Here is a 14,636-nt window from a genome sequence, read left to right as displayed (position 1 = left end):
ACATCTTATTTAGAAATAAAATCTAAAGAATATTTTCACATTCCCCATACTTTAAAAAATAGAAACACTTGCATTTTGTTGGCTAAATCTGCTGAACAGAGAAATGAGTAAGATTTACTTACAGGCATAAGTTTTATAAATGTTTTAAAATCTCAGTGGACTGAGTGATAGTTCAAGCCCATTTTGTTATTCTAACCTGATCTATAATGCCCTCTGGATTCTGAGTCTGTTTCAAACTAGTCTTTTTCTACCAAAGCAGCCTAGTTGTGCTGTGTTCCTTCTACTTTGTTGCATAAAAACCACTCCCTTTTGTGGTTTAATTATGCTTCTATTCAAACATATGTAGGACAATAAATTATGCCAAGCCATTAGAAAGCACTTTTCAAGAAGAAATAGAAAAAACAGTAGAAACCCGTGGGCTCCAGCAGGCAAAGCCTTGGGAGATGCTGCCGCAGGGGTTTGTCATGGTTGCTCCGTGGCTGCACAGGCAGAGGGAGCTGCCTGAGCTGCTCAGCTGGTGGTTGCCTCAGACTGCTCAGGGAAGTTGAGTTCTATTGAGATGCGGAGTCACAGCCTAGAGCAGCTTTGCATTTTCCCAGCTCTGGTTTGTTGTTTGTTATCCTGCAGGAGTGGTAATGGGCTGGTGTGATGTGTGCTGCAGGCTTAGACCCAGAGATCTTGCAGCAGAACCAGCAGCTTCCTTTTTCAAGGCCTTCATGATAAAGCTTTCTTGAGCAGCAATAAGGTCTTAAAGGAATATAGGGGTTGTTTCTTTCCAACCTTAGTTTTACAAAAGTAAGTTGGGGACATAAAACTCTTGTGTGTTGTACCTGAGAATGCTTAAAACCATGATTCTTGTGTTTTAAAATGAAGGCAAAAATCTTTATTGCTCTCTGCCTTCACCCATCAGCAGTAAAACGGTAAATGTCACCATGCAACCTTGGAGGAAAAAATCTGTGAAGGATTTAGATACCCTGCAGGAAGGCCCTTCCCTGGACACATTGAGGGAACTGCAGGAGGAGGTTGGTTTTCAGTTTGCTCAGTGTGCACTAAGCAGGGCCCAGGGTGGCATCAAGGTGTGGAAGATGGATTAACCATCCTCTTCATTAAATGGAATGCTGCAGAAGACAGTGGGGGTTGAATTTTCCTAAGGTGCTGAAATTAAGCATAAGGGATCTCACATCTGCATCCTAATTATTTGCAAGCTGATCCTCTGTAGTGGCTTTTTTTTTCCCCTGATTTTTTAATTTTTTTTTTTAACCCTACTCTGTGGAGCTAAATGATCCCACAAACAAGTTCTCTGTACATGAAGGAAAAAGGGAGGGTGAAACTGAAATATTTTGCCAGTGGCTTCAGTAAATTCAGTTCTAGGTTTGTGCAGGAAGATGCTTAGGGAAGCTGTACCTCTTACCCCAGGATTAGGCCTGTTGCTGTTCCTTTCTCTTTGATGTAGTTTACAGCTGTTTTCCCCTGCATTTTATCCTACATCCTGCTAGGGCTCCCTGAAATCCAGATACTGTCCGGGTTTTATAGTAAAATTAAAATAAGGGATAAAGTAAAAGGATGTTCTCCTTGCCATGGTGACTTTAGCTTATGGGAGGAATGACCACAGTGAGGTCTAGCCCTGTGAAAGAAAGTATTTGACATTAGTACTTTGGGAACAGGTTTTATGGTTAGGTTTTTGCTCTTTGGAGCATGACAGTGCATAAGAAATCTCAGGCAATGAAATGTGTGTGTGTGGGGGAGTCATTGGACTTGTCAAATTCTCACATATAAACCAAAGACATCCAAACTCTTCCAAAAACACATAGCTTCCTCAAAAATGTACTTTTCCAGTTTTGGCATCCTTGGATCCTTGTCATTTTTTCTCTCTCTGAGCTGTTGCTTTCAGTGGTTTAGAACAAACCAGAAAAATCTTTAAAAAACAGAGTTTTAAACCCCCCTCCCTTTTTCCTGCATATTTGGAAGTGGGGGGAAAAAAAAGCTTCAACTGCTGCTAAAACACGTGCTGATGCTTGTGATGCCTGTCTCTCACATGGATGAGTTTCTGTCCAAGGGCTTGTTTGTGAACACTCAGAGGCAGCTGGATGTGCAGACACTGTGCTGGAGTCTCAGCAAGAACACTCTTAGCTCTCTCTGTAATTCTCAGCGTTCCAGGGCTCTGTGCTGGAATGTTTAACCTTTTGCTGAGAAAGGGGCACAGTCCAGAGGGAGCGTTTAGCAAGGTGGTGTCTTGGCTCCCTGCTTCTGCAGCAAGAGTGATCCTACCCTCCTTGCTGGGGTTTAAATCCCACCTCGCTGTCAGCAGCACAGAGCCTGGTGTCTGTGCTGATCTGTGCACAGCTGTTCATACCCAGGGAGGTGTTTTTGGAGAAGCTCAACCAGAGGTTTGGGCTTGAAGCATGAAAACCTGATGGAAAGGGAAGAAATCATCAATCGTAGAACTCACAGTTTTCTCTGAATTTGATGTATCAGTCAACAGCTGAGCTCTTGAAAGGGGCCAGAAGTTTTACTGACCTCATGCAGTCTATATTTAAAAGAAGAAAGACTTGGCCCTTAAAGATGGGAGAGAAAATTTGAAAATGTAAATCCTACAGGCTTAGAAATGGAGATTTATTAAATGTCATTGTTCTTAATGTAACCATGGGGATTGTTCCTCATGCTCCCAGCTGCAGCAATACTGCTGTAAGTGTTCCTTGCAGTCCTTAAGCCCCAGTTTGTTGCTCTTACCCCAACCCAAATTGCCTACTTAAAGAGAGAGACTGCAAGCACTACAGGGTTATGACTTAGGATTTGGAGGCTCTTTTCTTCTCCCCTCCTACCTGGAAATCATAAAAAGAGCAGCTTGCATCAATGTTTCTTCCAAGCTAAGAGAGCTAAAAGTGGTAGCAGAGGGGCAAAACCTGGCTGGGCAGGTTTCACCACTGGCTGCAGGCTCTGACCTCCCAAGTCAGGCTGTTCCCCTCCCTTACCCCTGAGAATCTCAGTGTGCACGTAACTTGCTTCTGACTTACTCGGTGTGTAGCTGCTGGGAGTTGTGAAGTGGGTGGTTGCAGGGAGACTCACTTACTGCCTGGTCCTGGGAACCAAGCAACTGATCTGGGGTGGTTTGCTGCTTATGGTGAGGCTTTCAGTGGTGGTTTGCCCCTTGGAGAAGGTGAGCAGTAGGTTATAAGGAGGTTAAATGCCATCCCTTTGCAACATCTCACGTGGGCGTGTGGCTGTGCTAGGAGCTTTGATTAGTGTCACCAGAATAGTCTGGTGACAAAAGCCAAGACAGGAGCTTAGTTATGTTACTGTAAAAGTTAACACATACCAGAGTGCCTCTAAAGGTGCTGGTTTGTGGAATCTCCATCCTGGGAGACATCCAAAACTGCTGCACCAGGCCTCGAGCAACCTGATTCAAGCAGGGCTTTGGACCAGAAGTCCTTTCTAAACCTTGCTGTACTAAGAGTTTGCCACTTTCTGCCAATATATCTAGCTCATGGCCACCAGATTCAAGAATATGGAGAAGCAGACCACATTAATAACTCAATACTGATTGGGTCAGTAAAAGAGAGCTGTAGGAAGCTACTTGGCAGAGTCTGGAAATGCGATGCAAGTTATAGCAAGGGTGGTGGTGGGAAAAAAGGAGCAGTGAAACTATTCCCAAGCAATACTTTTCCTTTGTAAAGAGAACCAAATAAATATTTGTTGCTGAAAAAAAACCACTCTACAACAAGACAAAACCAAACAAAAAAAAAACCCATACAAAACAAACAAAACACAGAACAACAACAAACCCCCCCCCAAAAAAAAAAACCTCCAAAGAAACAAAAAGAAAATAAAAGAGAAGCAGCCTACTGTCCCAAACTTTTCCTTCTGGCTTTGAGGCAGCCAACATCAGAGATAGAAGTGGATGGACTTAGCATCCAGAAAAGCTGCTAAAAAGGGATCTTCAGCAGCCAGCGTGGGCTCTGGGACCAATAACCCAAAGGATACTTCAAATTTGTGAGGAACTTGAAACACAGAAGTGTCCTAAGGATTTTTGTTTTGCCTGTTACTAGGAGGGAAGCTGTGTTATTTTAGAAATGGGCACAGAGGCTGAGACATCTACCACACTCCCAGGAAGACAGAAACTGTAAGTCTGAGTGTGCCCTACCGGCTGGAGTCCATAAGTGAGGATGTTTAAGGTATCAGTACCACTCCACATGGCAGCAACTCTCTTGCAGAATTACCAAGGAAAAGTGGTAGCAACTTCCCTCCCTAGAGCTGGCTTCTTCCTGCAAACCTCCACACTGCTCCCCTTGAACCAGGCAGGAGTTCTGACACTGAAGCTTTTAAGTGCCATTGGGTGGGCATTCGACAAGCATTTGATTAGAGCAGTGCAGGACCTATTAGGTTAACTTGTTTTAACACACTTTCCAATGCAGGAGAAAAGAGACAATAATTAGAAGAGAACTGTGTGTTGCTGTTTCAAACCTTATGACCCAGCATCATTTTGACAGTCTCTAACAATGGCATAAATGAGCTGAGTAATGTGGCTGAGCATCTAGAAAAGCCTTATTCCAGAAAACAAGGATAGTAAATCACATGATGCCCCATGAGATGGGGTATTTTGCCAAATTACTGCTTCAGGGGAAGTGAAAACACTTTCAGTAACCGGGATGTTGTTTCATCAGTTTCAGGCATTCAGGGTTCCCACTGCCAAGAACAACCTCTTCTTCCCCACCTCCTACCTTGCTAGTTTAATTTTTAACTGGTGACATTTACCAAAGGCTGGTGATTACCTCTGCTGCCAGAGAAGCCTTTTTGTTTCTCTTTAAAGGGCTTTTAAACACTCCTGGGGTAATGGGAGGCCTTTTTGAACCACCAGCAGACAATCCTGTAGAGTCCAATGCAGGCATCAAGAGCCAAATAAGTGTACAGCATCATCAGGACAACCCTTCGTTCTGTGTTTAAATTATTACTGATCCCCCTCTCTCTCATTACAATACTCTGCTTTGTACCATGTGAGATGCAAGACTGAAGCACCAGTAAGGTGAATTGTTTTGGCATGGCAATGCAACACAGAGTGTTGTGCCTCTGGAACTGGTCTTCAAAACAGCCAGATGGGCCCCCGAGAAGATATGGCTTTTTTATGTACTGGTGACTGGGTTGCATAGATGACCTGAGTACATCCCTGTCAAGGGACTAGCACTTGTATTGTCTCACTAAAACTGCTTGGTCCAGCTCTGGCACTCAAATACTCCACATGTGCATTGGAGACTTTTGTCTGAGAAGCAAACCATGACCACCTACAACAAACCTAAGGCAGACTGACCTGCTTATGTTAACTGCAAAGATGTAAAGACATGATTTTGTCCCCCTTACCATGCACACAGGTTTGTCATAGAAGCAATTATATAATTCAGTGTTGTTTAAGTATACTCATAACCCTGAACCCTTAGGCCAGATCAACACTGGACTGCTATTTTATAGCATGCAGTAGTTCTTCTATATTAACACACTAAAAAAATGTGACTTTAACCATTAAGAAGATTTATTTTTTTTTTAAATTAAGACCTTCCTATAAATGTCAGATTCTGCTTCTCTATGACTGCTTAAGCTCTCTATTCCAGCTGCTGCCTTCTATGATAGGAGGCTAATCATAGAATATCTTGGGTTGGAAGGGACCTTAAGGATCATTTAGTTCCAGCCCCCCTGCCATAGGCAGGGACACCCCTCACTGGACCAGGGTGCTCAGAGCCCCATCCAACCTGGCCTTGAACACTTCCAAGGATGGAGCTTCACAAATTCCCTGGGCAACCTGTTTCAGTGTCTCACCACCCTCACATAAAAGAATTTCTTCCTAATGTCTAACCTAAATCTCCTCTCTTCCAGTCTTAATCCATTACCCCTTGTCCTCTCAAGACAAGCTCTTGTAAAAAGTCCCTCCCCAGCTTTCCCGTAGGCCCTAAATAACAGCACCACTAACAGCTGGATTATTAATTCCTTAACAACTTTAAAATGCTCTGGTATGAACAGAAGAGGGTTTTACCCTTTATTTCTCCTTGATGTTTCTAGGGTGAATAAATTCTTCCTTGAAAGCAGCTGACTTCTGCTGCCTGAAAATTTTGTGTCCTTCTCTGCTTCCCCCACCACTTTAATTCATTTCATAATAACATAGTGACTACTATGACATTTTTAAATTTTTAACCTTTAATAACAGAATTTTGGGTACAGGGAGCCCTCAAGCACATATTTTATTGGTCTTTATGAGGGCAGGTTGAGCAGGATCAGACAAAGATCACCACTGCAACAAGGGACCAGACCCCACTCTGAGCTCCCAGGGGCATTTCAGCTGCCCTGGATGCATTTGAGCATGGAGAAACCCTGAGTTACCAACCTACCTATGGCCATAGGTGCCCATGGTTACCAACCATTGTCTGTAGAGTGGTCTCATCCAGTTTCAAAACGTCTGAGAGACAGGGCTTCATCTTGGCTGTTCAGGCCACCAGGAGGGTATTTAGAGGTTGACTGGCCATGCAGATGTGCTTCCAAGCATCTAGAATTGAGGTTTGATTTTTATATTTAAATATGATCCAAGGAAAACGAGGTACCATTTTCATGAAATCAGTATTTGATAAAAATAACGAATGGGTAAGAAAGACCCAGGACAAAAAATGCAGAAATGAATATATGCATATCCTTGAACCACATTATGCCATCAAATCCTGACTTGCTTCCATGGCTTGAAGATTATACCCATAGATGTTGCACTAAAACAAATGATCTCTTGGCCATTTGAAGTCCTGTGCTTATTCCCATTCAGCCATTCCTTTTTGTGGCTGTTTGCTTTTCCAGCTGATGAATGTGTGACTCAAGCTGAGAGAGAATCAGCCTGGGGAACATCCAAACACCCCCCTGTGGGGACCAATCCATAAGGAAAGCTGTATCTGGGCTGGGAGCCACAGAAAGAAGAAAATCTCTCTGTCCCTTCTGCACTTCTCTGTTGTAATTTATATTGCTCTGGCAAAAAAAGCATCCCTGCTGAAGCACTGAACATGCACACAATGGATAAGCAGAGCCTGCAGGCAGTGGGAAAAGCTGCAGCCAGTGATGGGGGTCCAAGAGACGGGGCCAAAAATGCTCCACAATGGCAGTTTAGCTCAGAGGTCTTCCTAGTGGATTTTGGTGGTGAGCAGCTGAGGGTTCTGCAGAGTCTACCAGTGGTAGGTCTGCTCAGGCTGGGATCCCCTGTGACAAACCTGCTGGCAGCCACAACTGGGAAGGGTGCGCCTGCGGCTCAGGTTTGCTCCAGAGCTTGCCTCCTCACTGCTGGCCCTGCGAGAGGGCTGCTCCTGGGGTGGGGACCTCTGCTCCAAACCTTGCAGCAGCTCTTCCAGGACAGCCAGGGCTTCCTGCAGGCCCTGCCCGGTGCGGGCGCTGCCCCCCAGCAGCACCCAGTGCTGCTCCTCCAGCCGCCCCCGCCGCAGCCTCTCCCCCAGCTCGGCAGGAGCCAGCGCCCCGGGCACCTCCTGCTTGTTGGCCAGGAGGAGCACAGGGACACCAGCCATGCTGGGGTGTCTCAGGGCTCCTTCCAGCGCCGCCGCCGCCTCGGGCAGCCGAGCTGTGTCCGTGCTGTCGAGCACAAAGATGAGGGTGTCGGTGTCCTCCAGGTAGCCAGGCCAGCTTGCCCGCAGGCTGCCTCGCCCGCCCACGTCCCAGAGGGTGAAGGCTACACGGCAGGGCGTTTGCAGGGATTCCACGTTGAAGCCCACTGTTGGGCAGGTCTCCACAGCCCGGCCATGCTTCAGTTTGTACAGAAGGGTGGACTTGCCGGCAAAGTCGAGCCCCAGCATCACCACCCGAGCGTCTCTGGCACACCGGCCTCTGGAGAGCAGCTTCCCCATCAGGACACCACCCTGGCAAAACCAGAACTGCAGCCAAAAGGAGAGCACATGTATTTCCTTGATAGTGCCAGTTAATCACAGCATGCTGCCTTGCCTCCCCAAGAGAAGCACCTCGGTCTGCTGAAGAAACGCACAGGCAGTTTGCTTTTCCTCCTCTTGGTAGCTGAAATGAGGCTATTATTTATGAGGCATGGAGCAGAGCCAGGGAGCTGCGTTCAGAACCATTTCTATAGCCCAGCTCTGCTGCCACTCACTTCCATTTTCATTCATGACCCGAAGTGATCGCCGCAGAAGAGAGCCAACACTTTGCAGGAATATGCGGGGAGATGGTGGAGCAAGTTTCCTCCTCACCACCTACAGAAAAAAACCCAACAATGACCTTCTTCTCATTGGCTTCTCTAGGGGAAATCCTCCCCCAGCAGGACAGGACAAGGAGGAACCTGGGTTTCAGATCAGGGTTACTCTGGGAATTTGCTGAATCACAGCTGAAGGGTGTGGATTTAAACATGAGCAACAAGACAACTGACAATTTTTCTCCCTGTCTTATGTTAAAAAAATACAAAACAAATCTCTGTAGCATCAGCTTTTACTACCTGTTGTGTGACAGAAATTTTAAAAAATGTGCACAAGCGTGGTTTTTAATGTCTCACTGAAATACAATGAGTCAACATGCCTTCCCTGGGGTGAAAACCTATAAAATTCTTTACATCAATGGATTTACTACATTTCAACTTTTGTAAGTGAAACAAAGCCAGTCCTCTGTGGCTGAGGGGGTAAAAAAAACACCACCTTAAAAGAAAGGAAAGCACCACTTGAATTCTACATGCCAGAGGCTAAAATGTGCTGCTGAAACAGCTCCCAGAGTTGCTTGTGCAAGAGCAGCTGATGGCAGCCAGGCAGAGTCCCAGGAAAGCAAATATTTACCTCTGTATTGGTTGGGTTTTGCTCCTAAAAGACAGCTCGGAAATGTTAAGAACTGAAAGTGGCTGCAGATCTCACACTGTGGCATTAATGCTGAGCTGCTCTCCAGCCACCTTTGCTTGAGAAGGAAATGTGATTCATCTGTGATTCCCCAGGACCACAGGGAACTTCCATGTGTCTGTGGGAGATGCCGTTTCCCCAGCAATGATCTCCACATGACACCTCCATGTCGCCTGCCACCATTGCTGGGAATGAAGTTCAGCATGTGGAAGGGACTGTCTGGGCAGTGACCAGGTTACTGGTGGCCAACCTGAGGCATATTTCTTACCCTGGGGGAAAGATGTGTCCATTTTCCATCTTTTAAAAAAGGAAGATGAATGAGAAGCAGAACAAAACAAGTAGTCCAGCCCAGATAGGCTGCATGGGATTGCAAGGGGTCCTACAGACCATGTTTTGCAAGGTATTTCTGTGACAGATGTCACAGAATCACAGAACTGTCAGAGTTGGAAAGGGACCTCTACAGATCATCTAGTCCAACTCCCCTGCTAAAGGGGATCCCCTAGAGCACATTACTCAGGGCTGCATCCAGGTGGGTTTTGAGTATCTCCAGAAAACGGGACTCCACAACCTCCCTGGGCAGCCTGTTCCAGTGCTGTTCCAGTGCTGTTCCAGTGACATCCTCACCATAAAGAAGTTTTTCCTCATATTTAAGTGGAAGTTCCTATGTTCCAGCTTGTGCCCATTGCCCCTTGTCCTGTCACTGGGAACTACTGAAAAGACTCTGGCTCCATCCTCCTTGCATGCACCCCTTAGATACTTGCAAGACATTAATAAGGTCTCCTCTCAGCCTTCTCTTGGCCAGGCTAAAGAGTCCCAGCTCTCTCAGCCTTTCTTCATAAAAGAGATGCTCCAATCCCCCTGTCATCTTTGTTGCCCTTCACTGGACTCTCTCTAGTAGCTCCCTGGTTAACCCACGGTTAACCCACAAAGCTGATTGGCATCGAGAGCCTCCACAAGCTTTGTGCAGCTGGTGGGTGTGTAAGTTGTGTTGCTGTGCTCAGGCTTTAGGTAAATTCAAAAGCTAATGCTTGTTTACAGCAATTGTTGCAGAGTTAATCTAACCATATAAAAACAGCACCATGCATGTGATAACTCATGCAGTGTATGATCTTTTCTGAAACTAGTCTATAAATGGAAAAAGGGCAGGAAGATCTCTAGATGGGAATTAAAAAAGAGAACTATGATGTGCAGCTGATCACAGCCCTTCAGGGAACTGTGTGCATACTCTGTAGTGAGAGCTGCTGCCTGAGGGTTACTCGTTCAACTCAGTTCTTAATCTTTAAAAATAAGTTAAACTGTTGTCTGGCTCCTTAACCTGCTTGTTCTCCATCTTGGTAAAACCTTTCACCCCATGTTGCATTGTACTGTAGGATCAATGTAGTTGGCATTTTTTGATGTACCAGTGGGTTAAGTGAATCAGTTTATGATCTGTTCATGTTTCTCCTGCTTTTGCTGAGGTCTGTTTCATCTGACCAGACATTCACAGCCCTGAAATTTCTTTTAAGTAAACTAAAATACAAATACAGGAAGCAAGGGTTGAGATTCTACTATCCAATGAATAGTTGAGTATTTAAAAGATGTGATGGTTTCTTTATTGCATCATTCTCTAATATGCTACAGGGGTAGGCTGCTTCTGTAATTTAAAAAATAAAAATATTAATAGTAATAAAAAAAAAATATTTAAAATAAAAGAAATAAAAAATATAGCCAGAATAAAGAATGCAACTAGGGTACAGTTCTACTGAAGATTGCCTTCAGGTTTTGTATAGCATAGAACAGTGTAATTCATGGGCAAATAGAGGCAACTCTATTCTTGCTATTTTCTTTTACATTTTCTTGCCTTGTGTATCGAACTGCAGCCTATTTTCTTTCTTCCTGCCAATTATTCCAAATATGGGGCCCAAATGGTGCCTACAGAGTCTGTTCCACCCACAGCTATGTTATAAAAGCATGGTGTTTCCAGTAAATGGGAGCAATTGCAAGTCTGTTTAAGAAAGAATGAAAGAGAAGAAAGTAAAAGCAGATGAGATGAGCTCTGAGTGAGTTTATTGCCAGAGCAGAAAGGCCGTATGCTAAATAATTCAGGAATTGTGTTCAGAGATGAGGACAGCCTCTACCACAGCCACATCTAACGTGGGCAGAACAAATGCTCTTGCCTCATGTTTCATGTTTCTGAATTCACAGGAGCAAAGCTAGTGGTTGATTATTCCAGTTCTAACTTCATAGAATTTCAGTCAATGTATTTGCAGTTTGTTAGGCATGCATTCCCATTTCCTAGATATTAATCACCAAGAGCAATAATCAGGAGTAGTACTATAGGAGTGCTATGGTTTGTGCTGGTTTGGTTTGGCAGGATTTTTGGTAGCAGGGAAAGGGCCCCAGGAGTGGCTCTGGTAAGAAGCTGAGAATTTGCCCCTGCTCCAAACCAGCCAAGGAGCCATTAGAGGGACAACAGATGCACCTCAGTTAACATACGAAAAAAATGATGTAAGACGAAAGCAGAAGAGCACTTAAAGGAGATGAGCTGTACTGGAGAGGCAGAGCAGTGCCTGTGGTTGGTGAGGAAGAAGGAGAAGGTGCCTGAGCAGAAGTTTCCCTGCAACCCATGGTGAGATGGCAGCTGTGCCCCTGCACTCCTGGAGGAACATGGTGGAACATTCCCTGAAGGCACCAGGAGGGATGAACTTGGCCAGTGGACTTGGATTTTGTGGCCTGTGGACATGGATTACGCAGCTTTGGAAGACCCCGGCATCAGGGGAGTTTGTTCCCAAAGCAGCCCGTGACTCTGTGGGAAGCCCAGGCTGGAGCAGCTACGGACCTCGTGGGAAGGACTGATGAAGGAGAGGTTCGTGGAGGACTCTCTCCCATGGGAGGGACCCCGTGGGGAAGCAGGGAAGGACTGTCAGGAATCCTTCTTCCTGAGGAGGAAGGAGCAGCAAGAACCACCAGCCTGTGAACTGACTCTAAACCCCATCCCCTGTCCCCCTGTGCCGCTGGGGGGAAGGAGGGAAAGAAACTGGGAACAGAGTGATTTGGGCCCGGGAAGAAGGGAGGGGTGGGGTAACATATGCAAGCCCTGCTCTGTGTGTTGTCTGTGTGACAGACAAAAAACACAACATGGTTTGAGGAGGCCCAGGCTGTTTTTACAGTCCAAATATGAAGACCTAGAAATAGGTCCTTCAGACCCTGAAGGATCCAGGGGCAGAACAGAGAGGGATCAGTATTCCCTCCCATTTCCTGCTATATTCTATAAAAGCCAGGAGGACCAGAAGTCTGTCCATTTTCCTGCTCTCTTCTTCCTTGCTTCTTTGCTGCACTTGGAGGTCTTGGAGAGAGGCTCCTGTTTTGTCATCAGCTCTCCACATGCTCTGCAGGGTACAAATCCATTGGGTGCTGTAAAGAGCCATGGACCCTTTTCCCAAGTCGGCTCTGCCACAACGGACCTTTGGACACTTACATTTTGTGATCACTGAGGTCAGGTTTTTTATATCTTTGTAGATTTGTTCCTCAACCCCTGTGTTACTATCCCTTCCTTGTTCCAGTAAACCTGTCCTAGTTTAAATTTCCAGCCTGTAAGTCTCTCTTCCTTATTCCTGTCTCTCTTGAACTGGGGACCCCAGAACTGGACACAGTATTTCAGCTGTGGCCTCACCAGGGCAGAATGTCCTCCCTTGATCTACTGGCCACACTCTCCTTATGCACCCCAGGTTTCCACTGGCCCTCTTTGTTGCAAGGGCACATTGCTGGCTCATGGATAATTTCCTGTCTACCAGGACTCCCAGACCCTTCTCCTCAGAATGCAAAAGCAATCTGTTACTTCTATGGGTAGTAAAAATTAAAGCTGCTGATGAAGTTCAGCTCTCCAGATTAGTCCAAAGGAAATTCTGCTTTGCAAATCTAGTTCTTAACTTACATGTTTAGGATATTTTATAGCAACAAGGGAATTGTATTGAAAAGATACTGGAAGTTATCGATAAGAATGAAAATGACAAACTGGTGCTTACCATCCTTCTGCCAGGTAAACGGATGAAAGCCGAGCAAACCTGTGGGAAGTCAGACACGGCGTTTCACCCGGCTGGCCACGGCGTGTCACTCTTATCCCGCACATCTCCCCGCGGAGCCACCATCTCCAGCTCCTGCTTTGCTGCGGGGAAGATTTCCCTCGGCCTTCGGCACCTTTTTTCGGCGGAATCACTTGGAAACGGATTTCGCCGGACAGCTGTAGATGTATTTTGCGACCCTGTTCTTTCACAGCCACAGAAACCTGATGGTGAGGGCGGCTGAAGGGACTTGGGACAAGACATCATCCGTGTGCAAGTGGCACTTAGCTCTGTATTGTTCTCGTATCAGGTTTAGCTGGCACTGTATTCTAGCACTCTGAAGTTGGAATGAAAACCATTAACGGACTGATGGAAAAAAATAGCATGAAATGAGGAGGAAAAGCTTTGGAAAGTTTTGTGCTTTGAATATTCTTCAGCAGGCCACTGACAGTGGCTGCCTCAGCTCTTCACCCCGGTCACTTCCAGAGCTGCAGACACAGAACAGACCTTTTAATCTACAACTGACAAGATGATAAAGTCTGCTAAGCTTGGATTCATCGGTGACCATGCACAGTTCTGTCATCTCCAGCTTCGACACCGTCCGCTTAGGAATAAAGCTGCTGATTCAGGTTGCATTAGGGTGTCATTCCTCGCTGCACTATTGTCCATTTTGAACCTCAGATGTTCCCAGTTTGGTCACTTGAGAACAGCTCTTCACAGTCACATGCCGTGGGTATCAAGAGAGATGCAACCTGAGACTATCAGTGTAAGAGAGGGGGATCAGCACCTCAGCTATCCCACCTCAGTCAGCATCGAGCTGCACACACCTTCTGCCTTAAGCAACAAATCCCTTCTATTCTACAAAACTTGTCTCTGAGTATCATTGCTTTGCCTGGTTGGCCTGTTTACTGCTTTCATAACATTTACAGTCTGTCTTAACTTTTCCAAGGTGGATATAAGGTTTCACATCCCTTTCCCTTCTAGAAAAAAAAAAAAAAAAAGATGGGGAAAGGTTGTTTTTTGTTATTGTTGGCTTTTACAAAAGGCCAAGCTGAAAGAAAAAGAACCGAAATTAGATACTCACAAGATTATAAAATTACTTCTGCTCCATACAAAGCACTTTTTTAGCTGTTTCAGCTGTTTGCAAAGCTCAGGCACATTATAAACTGCCTGCCACTACTGTTCAAGAGCTTTTTTGTGCATGGTAAAAACCAGTAACAAGAAACTTAAACCCTTTTGAACAAAAAACCTGTGGGCTCGTGTGTCAAGCAGTTGTTAAAACTGGGTTTCTGTATATCATAAGTAAGCAGGCCTGTTCTACAGTACTAAACAGGATCAAAGTTCTGTTTACACAGCTTCCCCTTTGCACCATTTCCCAGCAGTGTCAGGAAAGGCAGTCACCCTTGACAGGCCGTTCCTCTGCGGAGCCACAATCACGAGCAGAAAATAAGCGCTGTGTATGTTCCCTTTCCAGCTCTTTTAGAGGCCTTTCCCTGGTGGAGGCTCCGATGACACTTTTACACGTATCTCCTTACTTGTGCCTTTTTTGTCGCTCCAGAATTTGCACACCCTATTCAGCAGTGCCTCCCTGATGCCAGCTGAAGTCACTCAGCGGCACAGGAGGCAGGAACTTGGCAGGAAAAACCTTTCAACTCCGGACCCACTGCTGCGCCTTCCTTGCCTCCCATTCCACAGCAGGAACCCCCCGGGCTTGGGGTCACGTGACGCGCCGCTCCGCCCG

At 45.7% G+C, this 14,636-nt stretch overlaps 1 protein-coding gene across 1 annotated transcript; it reads right to left on the bottom strand.

Moving 5' to 3' along the window:
- Positions 1-7,184: 7,184 nt before the first annotated feature.
- Positions 7,185-7,874, bottom strand: ARL11 (ADP-ribosylation factor-like 11). The gene has a single exon (XM_009999084.1). It carries the CDS (start codon positions 7,872-7,874, stop codon positions 7,185-7,187), a length of 690 nt encoding a protein of 229 aa, XP_009997386.1.
- Between the last annotated feature and the right edge of the window lie 6,762 nt (positions 7,875-14,636).

The sequence above is a fragment of the Chaetura pelagica genome, unplaced genomic scaffold (genome assembly GCF_000747805.2).
Source record: "Chaetura pelagica isolate M959 unplaced genomic scaffold, ChaPel_1.0 scaffold226, whole genome shotgun sequence".
Taxonomy (NCBI): domain Eukaryota; kingdom Metazoa; phylum Chordata; class Aves; order Apodiformes; family Apodidae; genus Chaetura; species Chaetura pelagica.
This window is presented reverse-complemented; position numbering and strand designations above follow the sequence as displayed.

What these genes read in the sequence shown, in the direction of transcription:
- ARL11 (XM_009999084.1), bottom strand. Translation starts at nt 7,874, where the DNA reads ATGGGGAAGCTGCTCTCCAGAGGCCGGTGTGCCAGAGACGCTCGGGTG.